Raw genomic sequence first — 19,815 nt, forward strand, 5'->3', positions numbered from 1 at the left:
GGAGGAATTACATTAGTTTTTATATATTCATAATTATAATATTACAAATCTGATTTACATAATTTTTTGTTGTTTTTTGTTTATTTAAAACATTTAACTGTAAGGTTAGGTTCGTTTTTGCATCTTTACAATTTTAACCGTTAATTATTATTTTAGTTATAAAATGAAAATAATTAGATTTTACGAAATGAAATTCGGAAAAATTTTGATTTACAGAAGGGAGAAAATTAAATAAATAAAATAAATAATTCACCACGAGGTATTTTAAACAATTTGAGAAATAGAAGTTTAAAAATTCCCGCTATAGCGAAAGGAGGATGTGCGCTTGCGCGAATCGACGACTACGGTAGTCAAGATGACATATTCTTTCCTTTCTTTTTTACTTTTGGAGATAAATAATTATACAATTAGTACTCGAAATTAATAATTCGACTCTTCACAACCAACGTACGTTTGATTTATTTACTAATAAAAGTTCTCCAGGAGCAAAACTGAATAATTTGCATTTTTGATAGTTTATTGTAAATTGTTCGTTCCTTCTTGCAACTTGCAACTTCCTGTTTGAGTCATCGAAATAGCCGGTTGTTTCTATAATTTCGTCCGGATTTAGATTAATAAAGGTGATTACTTTCGTTTTGACAAATATCGGTAAATTAGACACGTGATACTAAAAGTTTCGATACAACACAAGTGTGTAACTACTTTAAAAATTGAAATTTCTCGATAGTTTAATTGTCGCTAAAAGTGAGGTTATGTTTGTCGCGCTCCTTTCGTTTGTTTACATCGTGCTTTACATCATTTCCTTCAAAATTTCAATTTTGAATTAAAAAAGGATTTGTAAAAAAAGTTTGTTTCAATCCAGGGAGTAAAGTGACCTTGAAAACCTTGAATTCTTTTTCCCGTTTTTCCCTTAACAATTTTTGTAGAAAAAAACCCAGGGCTTTTATTTAAGCAACAAAAAAAATTTAATCCTTTTCGATGGAAATGTCAAATTTACATATTTTTGATTTTTATTTTTCAAGGTCAAATTTCTTGTGTTTTTTTACAAAAATGCATAAACTAATCGAAAGAGCGTAAAAAAATTTATCAAAACTGATGTGATTAATATTTTTTTTTAGTAAAGAAAACGAAAAATTATAATATAAACAGTTTCTTTCAAAAATTCTAAAATCTCCCCTAAACATTAATTTTTCCAATTGTCAAAAATAATTTTTCCTATTTATTACTATTTATAAAGACAACTTTTTTCCAAGGAAAAAATTGTTTTTCGGACCTGTGCCACTTGAGAAATAATGCCCCTTATAATTATTATTCATAGTCCATAAATTTTCATTGTTGACAAATTTAAAATTATTATTTGAGCCGCCAGAAAGTATAACCATGCACGCATATAAAATTCTGACGCAAATTGAATTAGCATGTCGGTCAGAATTTTTTATGTGGTTATGAAAATTTAGAGAAAAGTGTTTATTTTAAGATTTTGTTCCATATTTGACATATTTAGAAATTTTTGTTGACAAAATAATAATAATAATAATAATGAAAAACTTGAAAATTAAATTAAATTTCACAATCCAAACAAATAAGTTTATAAATAACAAAAATAATTCGCCACTTGTGACTAATTTTATTTATCTACAATAAGAATGAATTTAAAAATAACACGAAAGTTTTATTTTCAAACTAAAATGAATAAATTCCTCTTTGGTAATCTTTTTAGTGATATGCACGCATTGAAGATTTTATAATGATTCAAAACAAAAGTATTGTAAACAAAAAAAATATTACTTTCTTTTGTTGTAAATTTCGTTTAATTATTATTATTATTTATTTATTTAATTTTATTTTTTAATATTTATATTACAAATTGTTGTATATTATATTTTAATTTCAATCTATTGTTATTATTTATTATTATATTTAATAAAATAATCATAAAATTAATATATAAAAATAATAAATTATTATTATTACTGTGAATTATTTTCGTGAAAAATAAAATTCTTCTCTAGAATTTAATTATTGTCAAAAATTTTAGTAAAATTCTTTGAAACAATTCAATTATTTTCGTAAAAAATAAAATTCCTCTTAGGAATTCAATTTAAAATTATTTTGACTTTTGTAGTAAAAATTTTTAGTAAAACTTTTGAAATAAAAATTTTCGAAACAATTCAACATCTAATAAAACTCTTTCTGGGAATTTAAATATTTTATAGAAATTTGAATAAAATTTTTCAAAAGAATTTAATTATTTACAACATTAGGAAATATTTTTTTACATTCTTCCACAATTATTTAATAAATTATTTTTTCGATTTTTGGAAGAAGTCTAAAAGGTGAAAGAAAAAAAACTATCTTTCACTATTTTTATTCTTATTATAATTTTATTATTATTATTATTATTGTTATTTCTTTATTATTGTTAGTATTTTCTTTTGGCAAGGGTTCTTATAAATTTCTTACATTTCTTACAATTTTTACAAATATTTTCTTATTTATTTTTCCAGGTCTGAAAATCCTTACGAGAGTTATATAGAAGTAATTTTTCCACCAGTATGAGAATAATTGACCTATCACAATAATTGAAAAAAAAGACAAAGGAGAATAAAGAGTGTAATTACTTCTTGGAAATGAAAAGCTAGTTTTATCAGTACAACAAAAAAACAATCAATTATGGACGTGAAGAATAATTGTTTAATTTGAACAATTGGTAATTATTCGCAACATATTTTTACATTTTGTACGAAAATAAATGTAAATCGTAATAATAATAATAATAATTTGTAATGTAAATAATATTTAAATATTTGTTTTCTTTTACAGAGCCAAAGTCGGTGTATTTAATTTTTCTAAAAAGGAGAATAAGAAGAGTGCGGCATAAAAAATTATTTTTAAGCAAACATCAATTTTTTCGGCAAATGTAAACAGTTTTTGTAAATTCTGCTTACGCGAAATATTTGCAAAAAACCGGTTTCTTATTGCAAATAATATACACATATGAAAATAGAAGGAGCTATAAAGACCGGTTTGGCCTAGACCTTGGGTAAGTTTAACATGCAACATCAATAGAGGATTTTTTTTAAAGTCTTAAAAATAATTTTTGCTATTAATTTCCTTTCAGTCTTTTTTTTTTGTTCTCGATTTATTCCTGAAATCGTTGAGGAGAGATTAATCGCACGCGCATGCTCAATTTTTTAAACATGAGGACACAAAGTAGGAATAGATAAACTGGGATGCAAGAATATATATAATACGTGTTGTAAAGAGAGGAAATTGCATATTGGAATACGTACTACTGACTTGAGAAGAGTTGCTATTCAACTTCAGTCCCAGATTCGTAAAGACCTTCATTGGGTTAACAACTGTTTAACGTTCATTGTAGAGACTTTTGATTGTAAAATTGCTGTCTTCTTCAAACTTCACAATTTATTTGAACTATTAATTTTCAATCGACAGGAGAGAAAAAAAAATTGTTGGCACTATGATTCGTAAGTGTTGTTTTTTTTGTTAATTAACTTTTAATTTCTATCCTTTATTTTTACTTAATTAATCCTTAGTTTTTATTAATTTTTCTAATTTTATTAATATTTTACTTTGAATATTTTCTTTTATTTTTCAATTATTCGCAAGTGTTCTTTTTTATTAATTAACTTTTAATTTCTATCCTTTTTTACTAGATTATTTCTAATTTTAGTAATTTTACTAATTTTACTATGAATTTTTCCTTTTATTTTTCAATTATTCGCAAGTGTTGTTTCATATTAATTAGCATTCAATTTTTATCATTAATTTAATTACTAGCGAATGTTAATGAAATTCTTTTGAGAAATTCAATTAATTGCAAAAAAATTGTAATAAAATTTCTTGAAGGAAATAAATTATTTTATTATTTTAATTTTTTAATAATTTCAGATTTAAAATAAAAAAGATTCACTTATTATTTCCTTGGAAAAATTCAATTATTTTTCAAAATTTGTAATAATATTCTTCGAAGGAGTTCAATTATTTTCAAAAATTTTGATAAAATTCTTTATAAATTTGAAAAATTATAATAAAATTCATGAATAGAATTCAATTATTTTCGTAAAAAAATTCTTCTCAAGAATTCAATTATTTTCAAAATTTTTAGTAAAAATCTTTAAAAGAATTAAATTATTTTCGTAAAAATTAAAATTCTTCTTAGGAATTCATTTATTTTTAAAATTTTCGAAAAAATTCAATTATTTTCAAAATTTTCCAAAAAAATCAATTATTTTCATAAATAATAAAATTCTTTCTAAGAATTCAATTATTTTAAATTCAAATTTAATAAAATTCCTGGAATAATTTAAATTTTAATAAAAATTTTCTTTGGAATTCAATTATTGTCGATAATTTTATTAAAATTCTTAAAGCAAATCAATTATTTTAGTAAAATATAAAATTTTTCTTAAGAATTCAATTATTTAAGAAATTTTGATAAAATTCTTCCCAAGAATTCAATTATTTTAAAAAATAATATTTTTTGCAGGAATTCAATTATTTAAGAAATTTTAATAAAATTCTCCCCAAGAATTCAATTATTTTCGAAAATAGAATTTTCCACATGAATTCAATTATTTAAAGCAAAATTTTAGTAAAATTCTTCGTCAGATTTCAATTATTTTCAACTTTTTAATAAAATTTCTCAAAGAAATTTAAGTATTTTAAAAATGTTTTAAAAAATTCTAAGAAATTCAATTATTTAAACAAATTTGAATACAATTCTTCATAAGAAATCAATTATTTTCATAAATAATAAAATTTTTCTTTGGAATTCAATTATTTTCAGAAATAAAATTCTTCACTGGAATTCAATTCTTAAAAAAAATTTTTATTAAAATTCTTTGTGAGAATTCAATTATTTTCATAAATAAAAAACCTTACGGCAAAATTGTAATTATTTTTTTATACAATTTTAAATAAAATGATAGAAGAAAATTGCACTTATTCTTAAATTTTTTTTGAAAATTCGCCGGAAGAATGGAATTATTTTTAAAAATTTCGATTTTTTTTTATAAAAAGTGAATTTTAAGAAATATTCAATTATTTAATAAATTATTTATTTCTGTTTCTAAATAATTGAATTTTCAAAGAATTTTCTAAAAAAAATTGATTTAAAAATGAATTTTAGATAAATTGTTAGATAATAATTGAATATTAAAAGCATTATAATATTCTTGGAAGGAATTCAATTATTTTTAAAAATTTTGATAAAATCCTTTATAAATTTGAAAAATTCTGATAAAATTTTTCGATAGAATTCAATTATTTTTGTAAAAAATAAAATTTTTCCTAGAAATTCAATTAATGTCAAAATTTATGCAAAACTTTCAAAACAATTCAATTATTTTCAAAATTTTTAGTAAAAATCTTTGAAAGAATTTAATTATTTTCGTAAAAAATAAAATTCTTCTTAAGAATTCAATTATTTTCATAATTTTTAAAAAAGATTAATTATTTTCAAAATTTAAAAAAAAATTTAATTATTTTCAAAATTTTCGAAAAAATTCAATTATTTTTAAAATTCTTCTGAGGAATTCAATTATTTTCAAAATTTTTTAAATAAAATTCAATTATTTTTATAAATAATAAAATCCTTTTTAAGAAATCAATTATTATTTTATAAAACTTTCATTAAAGTTCTTCCAATGAATTAATTTATTTTCAACAATTTTGATAAAATTGCTTATAACAATTTAATTATTTTCAATTTTAATTAAATTCCTTAAAAGAATTGAGTTATTATTAAAAATTTTATTAAAATTTCTCCGAACAATTGAATTAATTTCAAAAAATTTAATAAAATTCTGTGTAATTTTTTATTTTGAAAATTATGATTTTTGATAAAAAAAATATATTTATTTAATTGTTTTTATTTAATCTTGGAAACATAAAATTAGAGTTTTGTTAATTTTAAAAGTTAAATCATTTAGAAAGAGACATGATAAAAAAAATTAAGGAACAAAAAAAGACAAAGGAAAACAATAAATTCAAACTATGAACAAATTAGATACAGGAATATAATGATTTTTATTATTTTTACTAATTTAACTAAGAATTTTTCCTTTATTCGCAAATATTCATTTTTATTAAATATCTTTTATTGTTTATTCTTTATATTTACTTTTTTTTTACTATGAATTCTTCGCTAATTTTTCTGCTCGTAAATATATCTGGTTTTAAATGATTTTTTATTTGTCCAAAAAAAATTAGTAAAAATTAGCAAATTTATTTAATTATTAAAGTTATTAAAATTAGTAAATTTATGTAATCTATAAATTTATAAATAAATAATAAAATTATTGTCAAATTCCAGGCCTGGGATTTTGTCTCGTCGCCATAGCAGCGCTCATTCTTCAAGGAGAATCAGACGACTCGAAAAATTTCAATCAAGAAAAAGATTGGAAGACAGCCACCTCCGTCTATGACTTTCATGCAAAGGATATCGACGGAAATGACGTTTCCCTATCGAAATATAAGGATTCCGTTCTCATTGTTGTCAACGTTGCGACAAATTGCACATTGACTGACGCCAATTACGAGCAATTGCAAAAACTCTATCAAACTTATGGCGACGCGAAGGGATTGAAAATTCTTGCCTTCCCTTGTAATCAATTCGCCGGACAGGAGCCAGGAACACCGCAGGAAATTAAGAAATTCGTCAAGGATCGATTCAATGTCACTTTCGATATGTTCGACAAAATTGAAGTCAATCAAGAGAATGCACATCCCCTTTGGAAATGGATGAAGTCACAGCCAAAAGGCGCCGGCACCAATGGAACACAAGATATTGAATGGAATTTCACGAAATTTGTCATTAATAAGAGTGGACAAGTTGTCACTAGATTTGCACCTCGTGTCGAACCAAATCAAATGAAAGAGACACTCGAGAAACTTTTCGACGAAAAGGTCTAAGAGTGGAATTGATTTTTCGTTAATTTTCGTTTTCTTTCACATTTGTATAAAAGTAGACATTTTTTAGAGTTTTTGTTATAGATTCACCATGTCCTTGAATTTTAGCGTCGAAAACTATTATTTGAGATTTTTACTTAAGAAAATGTTAATAATTGTAACAAAGGTTCAAGAAGTTAGAAATTCTAATATTCATTAAATTCTAATACTTCTTTCATTCACTTATTAAGTTAACATTTTTTTCAGGACACTTTTTCAATTATGCAATAATCTTTAAAAAAAATGTTAAATTCTTTTTCCTTTTGTGGAAAAAATAGTTTTCGACGCAAAATTCAGGGAATTTGAAAATAATTTTAATTTTTAAATTTGAAATTATTTTTTAAGTTTCTTCATACAGTTAATTTTTCATCTTAGTTAATTTTTTTTTAAAAGAAATATTCACTTTTATGAAAAAAAATTCCCAATAGGAATTTGTAAATATATACGACTTTTTAAGTTTTTAATTTTAATTTTAATTTTAATTTTATTTTTTATTTTAATTTTAATGTTTTCATTTCTACCACGAAAATAAAAATTTTATTAAATTGTAAGATTTACTGATTTATTCGATAATAAAAGAAACAAAAAATTGCTTGCAAGTAAATACGCATTATTATTGTTGTTTGAATGTTATAATTTTTCCATTTTTTAATTTTTTCATATCACAAATTCCTGTTTTTATTGCCATTTTTGTTCGTAATTATTCATTAACCTTCGCATTCAGGTTTATCTACTTTTTTTTTCACGCGACGAATTTAATGATTCTAAATACAAAAAAGGATTTACATTCATTATTTTTTTTTCTCTCTCCAATACCTACTTCCTTGCGGAATATAATTTTTGTATGAATTTATTTTGTACGAGTATTTTTGTTTGAATATTTCTTTTTCATGAATATTTTTATAATCATTTTTGATTTATAAATAAATTTATGAATATTTCTTACTGTAATTTTGTTCTGAATTTAAATTAATTTAAAAATTTCAATAATTTTGTTAATTATTTTTTCCTACTGAAATTAATATTTAAAAATTTTTATTTCAAGTCTTCTGAAATTCAATTATTCTCAAAAGTTACAACTGTAATAATTTATCTAAAATTCAATTATTTTCCAGAATTTTCAATTAAAAAATTTATCTCTAAATCAATTATTTTTAATAATTTTTGGAATTTCTTTCGAAAATTCAATTATTTACATGAAAAAATTCTATTCTTTACAAGAATTTAAATAAATTTAAAGTAAATTGTTGAAAATAATTAAAAATATTCAAAATCTTAAATAAATAAATAAAATAATGAGTTTTTAAAAGAATTGTATTAAAAACATTTTTAAAATCAGTTTCTAAAATTTAGTATCAAAATTTAATTGAAAATACTAAAAGTAATTGGATTTTCGGAAACATGTATGTAATTGAAAATAATTGAATTTTCAGAAATATGTAATTGAAAATAATAAAAATAATTGAATTTTCAAATAGTAAAGATTTTTCATTAAAATGTTAATAAAATATTTATATTTGAAGATTTTTCACAAGAATTTAAAAAAATTCAATTATTTATAAAATTTGCAATTAAATTCTTAAAAAAATTACAAAAAAAAAAAATTTTTTCTTCAAATTTTTAAAAATTTGAATTTAAATACTTGAAGAAAATGAATTATTTATTAATATAATTTTTCAAAACTTTCAATTATTCGAATTTGTAATAAAAAATCTCCTAAAATTTTATTATTTGATGTTTAATAACTTTTTCTAGTAGGTATAAGAAATATTTATTTTTGGAAAAAATACAAATTAAAAAAATCAAAAAAATATCGTCGTTCATTTTTCTAAAAAGTTATTAATGTCGATTGTTGAAATTAACGGAAAGTATTCAAAATATTTTTCGAATATTTTCCATTGCGTTTTTCTCCTAAATATGAATTAATTTTTTTTATAGAAATTATAAAAATTATAAAAATATATTATAGAAATTATATTATATAATTTTTCTACAAATTATATATTTTTATTTATTATAAGTAAATTTGAAATAAGTGAATAAGTAATGTTTCTTATATCTAGTTTTTATTAGATTCTTAAAAACTAAATACAAATCTAAGAGCTGTACAAAAATTTGATCAGGCGATATTGATATGAACCTCCTTAATCACTAAAATATAATATGTATAAAATATTCGTTAATATTCAATAACATCTGCATAAAATACAATATAAAAAAAAAGTTGTAAGTATACAATAAAAATTGAAGGCACAACCAATTTTCCAAAAAAAGTAAAAAGAATTATAAAAAAAATATTTTTTAGCAATTTCTTGTCGATTTTCTGAGTATTTTTTTCTTTTAAACACAAAACTATTAGTTTCTACTCTTATTTTTTTTGCTTATTGTAATATAAAGTTTGCTTATAAAACTATAGAAATTTGCTTACATATTTTACTTTATATTCGTATTTCTTCAATATAATATGAAATTTAGCTTATTTCGTATAATTTTTCTTACACATAAAAGTAACAATACAGAAAAGTATTGTTTTACTTAATTATAATTCTTTCTTTTTTAATAATAGAACGAATACTTTTTTTCATATCTAAATATGTTTCATGTAAACTTAAATATTGCAAGATGGATTCTATTTACAAACTTTCATACAACACACTTTTCAGCTCGCTTTTCAGACTTAGATTCAAATACGTTTTGTGATCTTTGATTTTTCAAGTGCATTTTACATTTTTACTGGTATTTGAATATCTGAATTATCATTTCGATGGGTCATTTAATTAGCATCGAATTTCAAATATATATATATATAGATTTTTTTTTCATCTCATGTGATGAATTTGTGGACGGAGTTATAATTATAAAATAACTAATAGACTTGAGGCAATAAGTTAGGCGATTTATGCGCTTTCCTTGGCATTGGCACTTGAGTTCATGGTGGACATTTCATGTTCTGCTGGTTTATTGTTCCGCCCGTTGCTTACTGTTACTGTGTCCTCACAAGTCTTGAATAAAAAAATGCAAATTAATTTTTTTTCAGTCTTTCTATAGTCATCAATATTTTTATGCTTCTAATTACATTTTTTTTTGCGAGTACAGAACGAGTATAACGAAGGGGAAGAAAAGAAAACAATACGAAAGAGACATACAACTGAGTTTAGGGAAAAAAGAACTAGAAAGTTTTCAAAACAGAATTAAAAGCAGAATAGACAACAAGGTGCGAATAATAATAATAATTTAAGTGGAAAGAAGAAAAAAGCTATAAATTACCCATAGTTTCTTGTTGCAATTCTACCTTGTAGGAAGGGTTGTCATAGGCCGAAGTTGTTTTTCGAGGGGAAATATCGGCTTTGCTGCTGGTCCTCCTCTTCATCAGCATCATCAACAGAATTAGAGTTGACAAAACAGCCAGGGAGGCGACAATCGCCACTATCACCAAAGGCCCGTAATAATCTCCTTCGTGAAGAGGAATCGAAGCCAATTTTCCTAAAAATACGACAAATAAATTAAATGATAATTCAAAAATAAAAATAAATATATTAATAATAATTAAAACCGAATCGAAGCCAATTTTCCTGAAAATACGACAAAGGTATTAAATGATAACTAAAATATAAAATTAATTAAATAATAATTAAAACCAAAATAAAACAAAAAGAGTAAAATTAATCAAATAATAATTAAAACCAAACTAAAACAAAAAGAATAAAATTGAAATACTAAATAAATTTTTGTAAATTTTATAGTTTTATAATTTGGTAAATTACCAGAAACTCCTGAGGGAAGAGGAACGCCAGCTTTCGTCACGAAATCTTGAACGTTGCTCTTTTTGATTTTTCCATTCGTCAAGTAGACTTCGATCCAAAGACGATATCTTGTTCCAGGTTTAAGATCGTTGACAATTGTTTTTGCTGGCGAGTCTCTTTTGGCAATTTTAAATACACTCGTGTCTTCCTTGCCACTGTCACTCTGATAAATCGCCCTGTAAATATTCACGTACTTGTCTTCAGGATATGGAACTCCATTCCAAGAGACCTCCACGTCTCTAGATTTGACATTGTTGATTTCGACTCTAATATTGAAAGCATATGGATCTGGCTCTTGATAAGTTGTGAAGTGAATCTGCAAAAAATTTTCACATTGTTTTTATGCTTCTTTATATGTATAAACGTTAGTTTATAAAAAGTTTCACTATTTTTGTAATTGTTAACACGAGGAGAAGTAGTAGTTTGTAAATATTTTTGTTCGATAAGGCAGTTACCATGGGAGTCGACAGTGGCGCCATCTGTCGGTAAAGTAAAATATCAGTTTTGTGAGAGTCGCGAGTGAATCCCCGAGTTTAGTTCATTCGGTTCATTCAGTGTTTAGCCGCGTTTAGCACAATTAGTAATTCTCTATCTGTTGCATCCGGGGAAAAAAGTTACATACTAATTGCAATTATCGCGTTTATCCCCTCATTTCTTTCCGCGAATTGATAAATTTTAGTATTTAGTCGCTTAATTATCGGAACTTTCGCTGTTCCAACAATGCAGTAAACTAACCTAACCTAAACATTGTCGAAAGTGTTCGGAGACTAAAACGTTCTTGTATTGTCAGTTTAGTATTTTTTAAACAATATTTTCTCATAATATAATGAAATTTTACACGGCGAGAAGTAAATATTTCCTTTTTGATATAAAAAAGTAGTAAAAAAATATCACGCGGCAACAGTGGCGCCATCTGTCGGTAAAGTAGCGAACTAACTATTAGTTCAGTAAGAGTGAATTCCGCCGGAGCCTCAGTTCAGTGCTTAGTCGCATCGTGATCGTATCGGTTCGTGAAAAAATTGACAAATCGCAAGCATCGTCGCGTTTATTCACCTAATTCTTCCCGTGTATTGCTAAATATCAATTAGTTTTTCAGTTTTTTGGACTTTTTTTCCCTTTTACGCGTCTCGTTGTCCCAACAATGGAGTAGACTAACCTAATCTATACATCATTGTCGAAAGTGCTCGGAGCGCTCGAAGACGTTCTTATATTGTCATTTTAGTACTTTTTGAACAATATTTTCTCCTAATATAATGAAATTTTACACGGCGAGAAATAAATATTTCCTTTTTGATATAAAAAAGTAGTAAAAAATATCACGCGGCAACAGTGGCGCCATCTGTCGGTAAAGTAGCGAACTAACTATTAGTTCAGTAAGAGTGAATCCCGCCATCCCGGAGTCTCAGTTCAGTGCTTAGTCGCATCGTGATCGTATCGGTTCCTGAAAAAATTGACAAATCGCAAGCATCGTCGCGTTTATTCACCTAATTCTTCCCGTGTATTGCTAAATATCAGTTAGTTTTTCAGTTTTTCGGACATTTTCCTCATGCGCGTTTCGAAGTTCCAACAATGGACTAACCCGACTAACCTAACCTAGATATCATTGTCGAAAGTGCTCGGAGCGCTCGAATACGTTCTTATATTGACAATTTAATATTCTTTCAAAAATATTTTATCCTATAATAAAATTGTGCACGGGGAGCAGCAGTTCAGTAAATAGAGAAGCAGTAAAGAAAATATTGGTGATTACGGCGATTACTATCGGAGTCGAGAGTGGCGCCATCCGTCGGTGCAGTAGCGAACGAACTAGCAGTTTAGTAAGCAGTGAATCCCCGAGTTCAGTGTTTAGCTGTTTAGCATCGTGAGCATCGTTATCCGTTCTTTCCGCAAAAATCGTCGGTGAAATAATCGCGTTTTATCCATATTTCTTTCGGGTATTGCTAAATATTAGTTCTGGGACTTTATTTTGATCATGCGCGTTACGGTCTTCGCGCTGCTCATAATGGACTAATCTAACCTGTACATTAGTGTGTAAAATGTACTCGGAGTGAAAAGACAAGAAGTGTAATCGAAATTAATAGAGAAGAACAAAGAAAAAAAGTAAACAATTTAACGAATAGATAATAGATTCTTGCGGTAGTGTTCGAATTATTTCTTTACAATAATGCAAAGATTGTTGGCTCCCTTTTGTCGGATACTGCGAAATAATGGAAACTCGAGTTTCTCGTCTTTCTCGTCTCTGAACATTTTCTTATTTTTTTCGTCGGAATCGTCATCGGGAGTGCGCGAATTTTTCCAATCGTGTTCGTTTAGGTAATAATTAATTCGGAAAAATATCATTTAATACGGGAGTGCTCGCCTTTTTCCAAGTCGCGTTCGATTAATAAGAATTGAAAATAAATTCGTAAAAATAATTTTTAAAAAAAGTGTATAATTTCGGGAGTGTTTGTACTTTTCGCAAAGTAGTGTTTGAGTGTTTGTGAACTTTTTTCAACGTCAGAATGGATTAACTCGAACAAAAGGAAATTGCAGACAATCGTAAGAATTCTCCTTCGTTAAAGGTAAAGTCCTGTCTCAGAAGTATTCGAAATTTTTTAAATTTTACTTAAATATTTTTTTTATAATTAATATTGTTCGTCACAGAAAATTCAATTATTTTTAAATTTTTTAAATAAATTTATAGAAAGAATTGAATTATTTTCAATTCAATTTTAATGAAATTCTTCCACGAAATCAATTATTTTCAATTTCTTTTTTTAATAAAATTTTTCAAAAGAATAAAATTATTTTTAATAAAATTGTAATGAAATTCGTTCAAAAATTCAATTTTTCAATCAAATTTCTTTATAAAGAATTTAATTATTTTGAATGTAGTAGTTTTATTAAAGTTCTTGGCACGAATTAAATTATTTTTAAAAATAATAAAATACTTTGGATAAATTCAATTACTTTGAATATAATTTTAATAAAATTCTTTGTAGAAATTCAATTATTTTTAAAAAATAAAATAGTTCGTCACAGAATTTCAATTATTTTCAAATTTTTTAATAAAATTTCTAGAAAGAATTGAATTATTTTTTAATGAAATCATAATGCAATTATTCAAAGAATTCAATTATTTTCAATTTTTTAAAAATAAAATTTCTTGAAAAAATTAAATTATTGCGAAAAAAAATTGTAATGATATTCGTTCAAAAATTCAATTAATTTTAATTTTTCAATTTACTTTTTATTAAAGTTCTTGGCTCGAATTCAATTATTTTTTAACAAATAATAATATATTTCACAAGAATTCAATTATTTTCATAAATTATAAAATACTTTAGGTAAATTCAATTATTATGAATATAATTTTAAATTTTTAATATAATTCTCGGCAGAAATGCAATTATTTTTAAAAATAATAAAATATTTCACAAAATTAAATTATTTTCATAAATAATAAAATACTTTAGATAAATTCAATTACTTTGAATATAATTTTAATAAAATTCGTTGCAGAAATTCAATTATTTTTATAATTAATATTGTTCGTCACAGAATTTCAATTATTTTCTAAAAATAAAATGACTTGAAAAAATTAATTATTTTCAAAAAAAAAAAAAAATTATAATGACATTAGTTCAAAAAATCAATTAATTTCAATTTTTTAATCAAATTTCTTTAAAAAATAAATGGAATTATTTTCAATTTAGTTTTATTAAAGTTCTTGGCACGAATTCAATTATTTTTTATAAATTATAAAACACTTTAGATAAATTCAATTACTTTGAATATAATTATTTTAATAAAATTCTTGGCAGAAATTCAATTATTTTTAAAAATAATAAAATTTTCAGAGGAATTTAATTATTTGAAACTACAATTTTCATAAAATTTTTCGTTTCTAAAAATTCAGACTATTTTTTCCCTATTCTGTATGTCTAAACGAACAATTAATTTTTAAATTATTTTGAAATTTTGCGTGGTTTTCATATAGTTTTTTGGCTTCGAAGTTTTACAAAAATGGCCTATTTCTCAGTTTTGGGCCGTTTTTTGGAAAAATTTGAAAATTCTGGGTCTTTCCGACGAAGCAAACTATGTTTTTCTTATTTTGTATCTCTGAATTTAATTATAAAATTTAGCGAGTAAAGATTTTTGGCTTTGAATTTTGACAAAAATGGCCTATTTTATTTTTTCGGGCCTTTTTTTTGGAAAAAGATTAAAATTGGGGGTATTTCCGACGAACCAAACTATGTTTTTCCTATTTTGTATCTCTAAATGAATAATTCATTAATACAGTATTTTTAAATTAAACGTGGTTTTTTATTTCGTATTTTGGTTCTGAAGTTTATCAAAAATGGCCCATTTTACAGTTTTGGGCCGTTTTTTGGAAAAATATGAAAATTGTGGGCGTTTCCGACGAAGTAAACTATGTTTTTCCTATTCTGTATTTCTAAACGAAAAATTCATTTATCATTTATACATTATTTTGAAATTTAGCGTGGTCTTTATGTAGTTTTTTGCCTTTGAATTTCGACAAAAATGGCCCTTTTCACAATTTTGGCCCGTTTTTTTTTTTTTTTTTTGAAAAAATTGAAAATTGTGGGCATTTCCGTAAATGATAATTATTTTTTTCCGTTTTTTCCATTCTTCATCACTAAATAAATAATGAATTGAATTATTTGTGGTGGATAAACAATTTTGAAAAATAAAAGTACTGACCTTCTTGTCACTAATCAATTCAGTCGTCTGCCCAGGGAATGGTATAAATATAATCTGCACCTCATAATTCGTTGATGGTTTTAAATTTTCAATCTCGAAATTAGTGACTTTTCGATGAATCATTGGTGTGGTGATGTAAATTTTACTATCTGGCTCTTTATATCTCAATTGAATTCCGTCAATAAATTGAAGTTCGTAATCAGAGAGAATCTTCCAGTTCACATTAGCCCAAGTGGAATTAATTTCTTGAATCCTAAGCTCGGCATCGATGGGTATCTGTGGCGGTAGTGTCGAAACTTCTGGAAGTTTGTCCAGTGTCCTGACACTATAAATTTTACTCATTGGCGTATTGCTTAGCTTGTGGAGTTTGACTATGATCTTGACTTTGTAATCAGTCGATGGTTTCAAATCACCCAATTCGAATTCCAACTGCTGAGTGGCTATCAGATCGTCTGGTGGCGCGAACTCTTGTGACTTCCACGTTGCTGGCTCAAAGTTTCTGTTTAAATGGTATTAGAGATTTTTTTATTGTTTTTTAAAGTTATTTTTTGATTTGTTTTGGAGTTTGATGAAGGATATCAAATTGAGACAAAAAAAGGATCAAAATTGTTGCGAGGCAACAATTTTGATACTTTTTTTGTCTCAATTTGATACAGTAAAAAGTTTGGGTGGTTTTCCTGATGTTTCTTGTGATTCTACTAATTAGTACGGAAAAGTATTTTTACTGCACAGATTTCTTGAAAGTATCAAATTGATACCAAAGTGGATCATATTGGTACCGAAAATTTGGATCAATTTTAGATTTGATCCACTTTTTTGGTATCGATTCGTCAATAGTAAAACCAAATATTATCCAAAGACTATTTTTGAGACCCGAAAGGGAAGAATTGATAATGTTGTAAAATTCAGTGATACTATTCTAATTAACATAATTATAAATTATAATTTTTCGTTTTAAAACTTTTGTCCTTACGTCTTGTCGCTGGTGTAACGTAGTTCGACTCTTCCGTGAAGTCCCACGAGAACTGCGGGTACAGTAAAAACTAGGCGGACTGTGTGCTCGTCTAAAGCTTCTAGGGCTTGAACGCTGACTTCATCTTGTTGACCACCTGGACCAGAGAAACCTGGCGGTGCTCCAGATATTGGAAAGACTTGATGTAGTCCATGTTCGGGTCCTGTTTGTTAATTATTATTATTTTACTTTAAATTTAATTTTTAAATTATTATAATAATAATTGTAGCGTTAATTTTTTGAATCTTGTTTAACCGATCTTCAAATTTTAATTATATGTAAAAAAAAAATAATTTATAATTAGCCAATGAGATGATAATTAATTTATTAACTTATTAAAGACTTAGAAACGTTAGGAGTGAAGAAATTTGGATATTAAATTTTTTCTTTTCGTAAAATCAGGCCTCGGATCAACTTTAAGGCGCAAAAGTGAATTCTGAGATTAAATTATTCGATAACTTCAAATTATTTAGTTAAATAAATATTTAAATACTTGTTATTTATTTTTCCAAACAAGGAAAATTAATATTTTAAAATTTCAATTTCAAGTCTTCTAAAATTTAATTATTTTCAAAAATCACGACTATAATCCCCCCGAACTTCAATTATTTTCAAAAATTACGACTGCATTCCACTCGAAATTCAATTATTTTCCAGAATTTTCAATTAAAAATTTTGTACAAATCAATTATTTTGAATAATTTTCAAAAAGTTATTTGAAAATTCAATTATTTAATTAAAATAATTTAACTTTTAAAAACATTGATTCTAACTCTTGACGGTTTCTGTTTATTAAGGTGAATTTTTGAAAATAAAAAAAAGTATTTTAAATAATTTATATTTATTTAAAAAAATTGGTAAAATTAGTTTTTTTTATAAAATTTTGTAAATATTTTTTCAAAGGAAATAGAGTTTTTTATTTATTTGTATTTATTTGTTTTTAAATATTTTAATTTATTATTTTGAAGCTAATTTTTATTTAAAGATTAAACTTTTTAAAAAAGTTTTCAAAAACACTTATTTTCATTTTCTATTTTGAAGATTTTTCATAAAAATTTATCAAAAATTCAATTATTTCCAAAATTTACAATTGAAAATCTTCAAAATTTAATTTTAAAAAATCTGATTTTAAATACTGGAAAAAAATGAATTATTTTTAATAAAATTTTACAAAATTTCAATTATTTGAAAATTTGTAATTATAAATTTCAAAAATTAATAAAAATAAAAAAATATCTTCGTTTATTTTAAAGTTTGAAACTTTAGGAATAAAAAATTTGGACTATAGTTATTTGTCACTATAAAAATCGAAATCGATTATATTTTATACCAAAAAAGTGGTATGTCCTGCAATATTTGAAAAAAAAAGTCGAAAAGTCGAAATTTTTTAAAGAGTCGAAAAAATGTCGTTTTTTGAAAATAGTTGAAAATTCATCCAGAGTCCAAAAAGTCTATTCGAGGCCTTGTAAAATTTATAAAATTCGAGTCTTGAACGAAATAATTTTTCTTCTTTAATAATCTTAATTTTGAGAGAAGAAAAATTGAATTTTCTTATTCAAAGAAAATGTTGCTATTACGAAGAATTTTATTCTAGTTCGCGAGTAGGTCCTTAAAGTTAGCGTCGACACTGAGAGCCGAAAAAAATTTCTTTCACGTAACCAAACAATTTTTTCAAAGATTTTACATTTAAAAAACACTTTGACAAAGTTTTTAAATCCCCAGGTGAATGAGGAGGTGGATTTAGTACCATTTTTGTCTCTAAAAGCTTGGAAATAATAGTTTTCGTCGCTGAGACTCGACGCTAACTTCAGGGACATTTGGCTTTTTTGATTTTGAAATCAGGGACGAACCTGACTGGTTTGGTGTTTGTGCGGCAAACGGATGGTTCAAGTGCGTGAGTCCAGACTGTGGAATATGTTCGTCGGGATGAATTGGCAGGGAAGGTGGTGTGTGTCCGGCAATGCCCTGTTGACCTGGATAATGTTGGAAAGGACCGAGATTAGGATTTTGGGAGATGTGGGACAGTAATAATTCTTCGATTTGTTGGGGTGAATTGGGAATCTCTGATGTGTGAATGTGATAAGTTGTCTCGCCATTTTCGTTCTTTTGAGTGAAGATCTGGGGTTTGGCGCCTTTCTTCGGCGGTAGGGGATCATTATTGCCGAAGTAGGGAGGAATTTGATTGACTGGATTCTTTTGGCCTACGATTTTTTGATGGAGATCGTAGAGACCTTGGTGACCTGTGGGAGGACCGTGCTCTAGGTGAATCAAACCGGGGTGTTGGGAGAGAGAGTGAATGAAGGGATGATACTGATCGTCGTCGGGAATGTTCGGATTCTTTTGATTCGGTTTGCCTCCTGAAGGTTTGACCTTTACGTCATTGAATGAGTCTTTCTTCTTGGGGGGCACAAGGTTGGGATCGTGTTCGACTTTTCCGGGTCCACGGTAAGGGGGACCTGCGGCGGGGTTTTCGAATTGGGAGTTAAAGTGGTCGGGTGGGATGTTCTCGCCGTTGGTGGGACTGAAGTCGAATACGGGGCCGGAGTGATCGTGGTTGTCGAGGGGGATGAATTGGGGTTCTTCGGAGTGTTCTTCTTTGGGGCGTTTGGGATTGGGAGCGAAGGGGCCGAGGAATTGCTCGACAGTTTCCTTGTGGGGTTTCACGGGATCGACCGGTTTCTTGGAGTCTGATTTGGCTTTGGATTTTTCCTTGAGAGGTGGTGCGGTTTTTTCGGCGTGGGGGAAGAGATCAAAGAGTTCCTCGACACTGGGATCGGTTGGTTTGTAGTCCGGATTGTAGGGACCATTGTAAGGAATTGTAGGATGGCCGGGATCCATTGGATAGTGGAAGATTTCGTGATCGGTTTTTGTGGTTTGGGTTTTTTTGGGTGATTGCCAGGGGTAGACGCCGCGCTCTGGTTCCTGGTTGGGCCTGGACATTTCCGACTTTTCGTTTGGTTTTTTGGTATCGTCAAGCTTGGGTCGACTGTTCGCGTCTGGGGTTAAAGAGCCGAGAATCGCGGACGTTGTGTTCTCTCCTGCAAGAATGAAAGTCGAGAGTCAGAGAGAGAAAGATAGTCATTTTTTTTATCAGAGATCGTTCCCAAGTTGTCTAAAATCCATGCATATTTTCCAACATCCGACAATATGTACAAGCCTACAATAGTTGTACCGGATTGAAGCATGCAGCCATCTCGAGAGGGAACTACTTGTGGGGTTTTTTCAACAGTTGCACAACCATTCGGGATAAATTCTCCTTCCGGTCTTCATACAAGGACAGATCCAGTCAGGTCCGCACTCCAGATCAAAGCATTCACAAAGCGG

The 19,815-nt window shown here is 26.4% G+C and overlaps 2 protein-coding genes across 3 annotated transcripts in view; one reads left to right on the top strand and one right to left on the bottom strand.

The window, feature by feature from the left end:
- Positions 1-513: 513 nt before the first annotated feature.
- On the top strand, positions 514-7,576 carry LOC122504735 (glutathione peroxidase-like). The gene is made up of 5 exons (XM_043615954.1): positions 514-620; positions 2,508-2,710; positions 2,824-3,043; positions 3,122-3,488; positions 6,338-7,576. The coding sequence occupies exons 4-5, from the start codon at positions 3,482-3,484 to the stop codon at positions 6,934-6,936; spliced, it is 606 nt and encodes a 201-aa protein (XP_043471889.1). The 5' UTR covers positions 514-620; positions 2,508-2,710; positions 2,824-3,043; positions 3,122-3,481; the 3' UTR covers positions 6,937-7,576.
- A 1,445-nt stretch (positions 7,577-9,021) lies between these two features.
- The window catches only part of LOC122504736 (putative epidermal cell surface receptor), a 59,456-nt gene continuing 48,662 nt past the window's right edge, over positions 9,022-19,815 (bottom strand). The window contains exons 8-13 of one of the 2 annotated variants that reach the window (XM_043615956.1): positions 18,342-19,529; positions 16,453-16,654; positions 15,480-15,978; positions 10,737-11,091; positions 10,240-10,455; positions 9,022-9,974 (exon numbers count right to left, since the gene is read on the bottom strand). In XM_043615956.1, the coding sequence (XP_043471891.1) occupies positions 9,967-9,974; positions 10,240-10,455; positions 10,737-11,091; positions 15,480-15,978; positions 16,453-16,654; positions 18,342-19,529 (2,468 nt within the window). In that variant the 3' untranslated portion in view covers positions 9,022-9,966. The remainder of the gene's footprint in view (positions 9,975-10,239; positions 10,456-10,736; positions 11,092-15,479; positions 15,979-16,452; positions 16,655-18,341; positions 19,530-19,815) is intronic. The other variant, XM_043615955.1, reaches the window with a different exon arrangement.

The sequence above is a fragment of the Leptopilina heterotoma genome, unplaced genomic scaffold, assembly GCF_015476425.1.
Source record: "Leptopilina heterotoma isolate Lh14 unplaced genomic scaffold, ASM1547642v1 Lhet_312, whole genome shotgun sequence".
NCBI classification, from domain to species: Eukaryota; Metazoa; Arthropoda; class Insecta; order Hymenoptera; family Figitidae; genus Leptopilina; species Leptopilina heterotoma.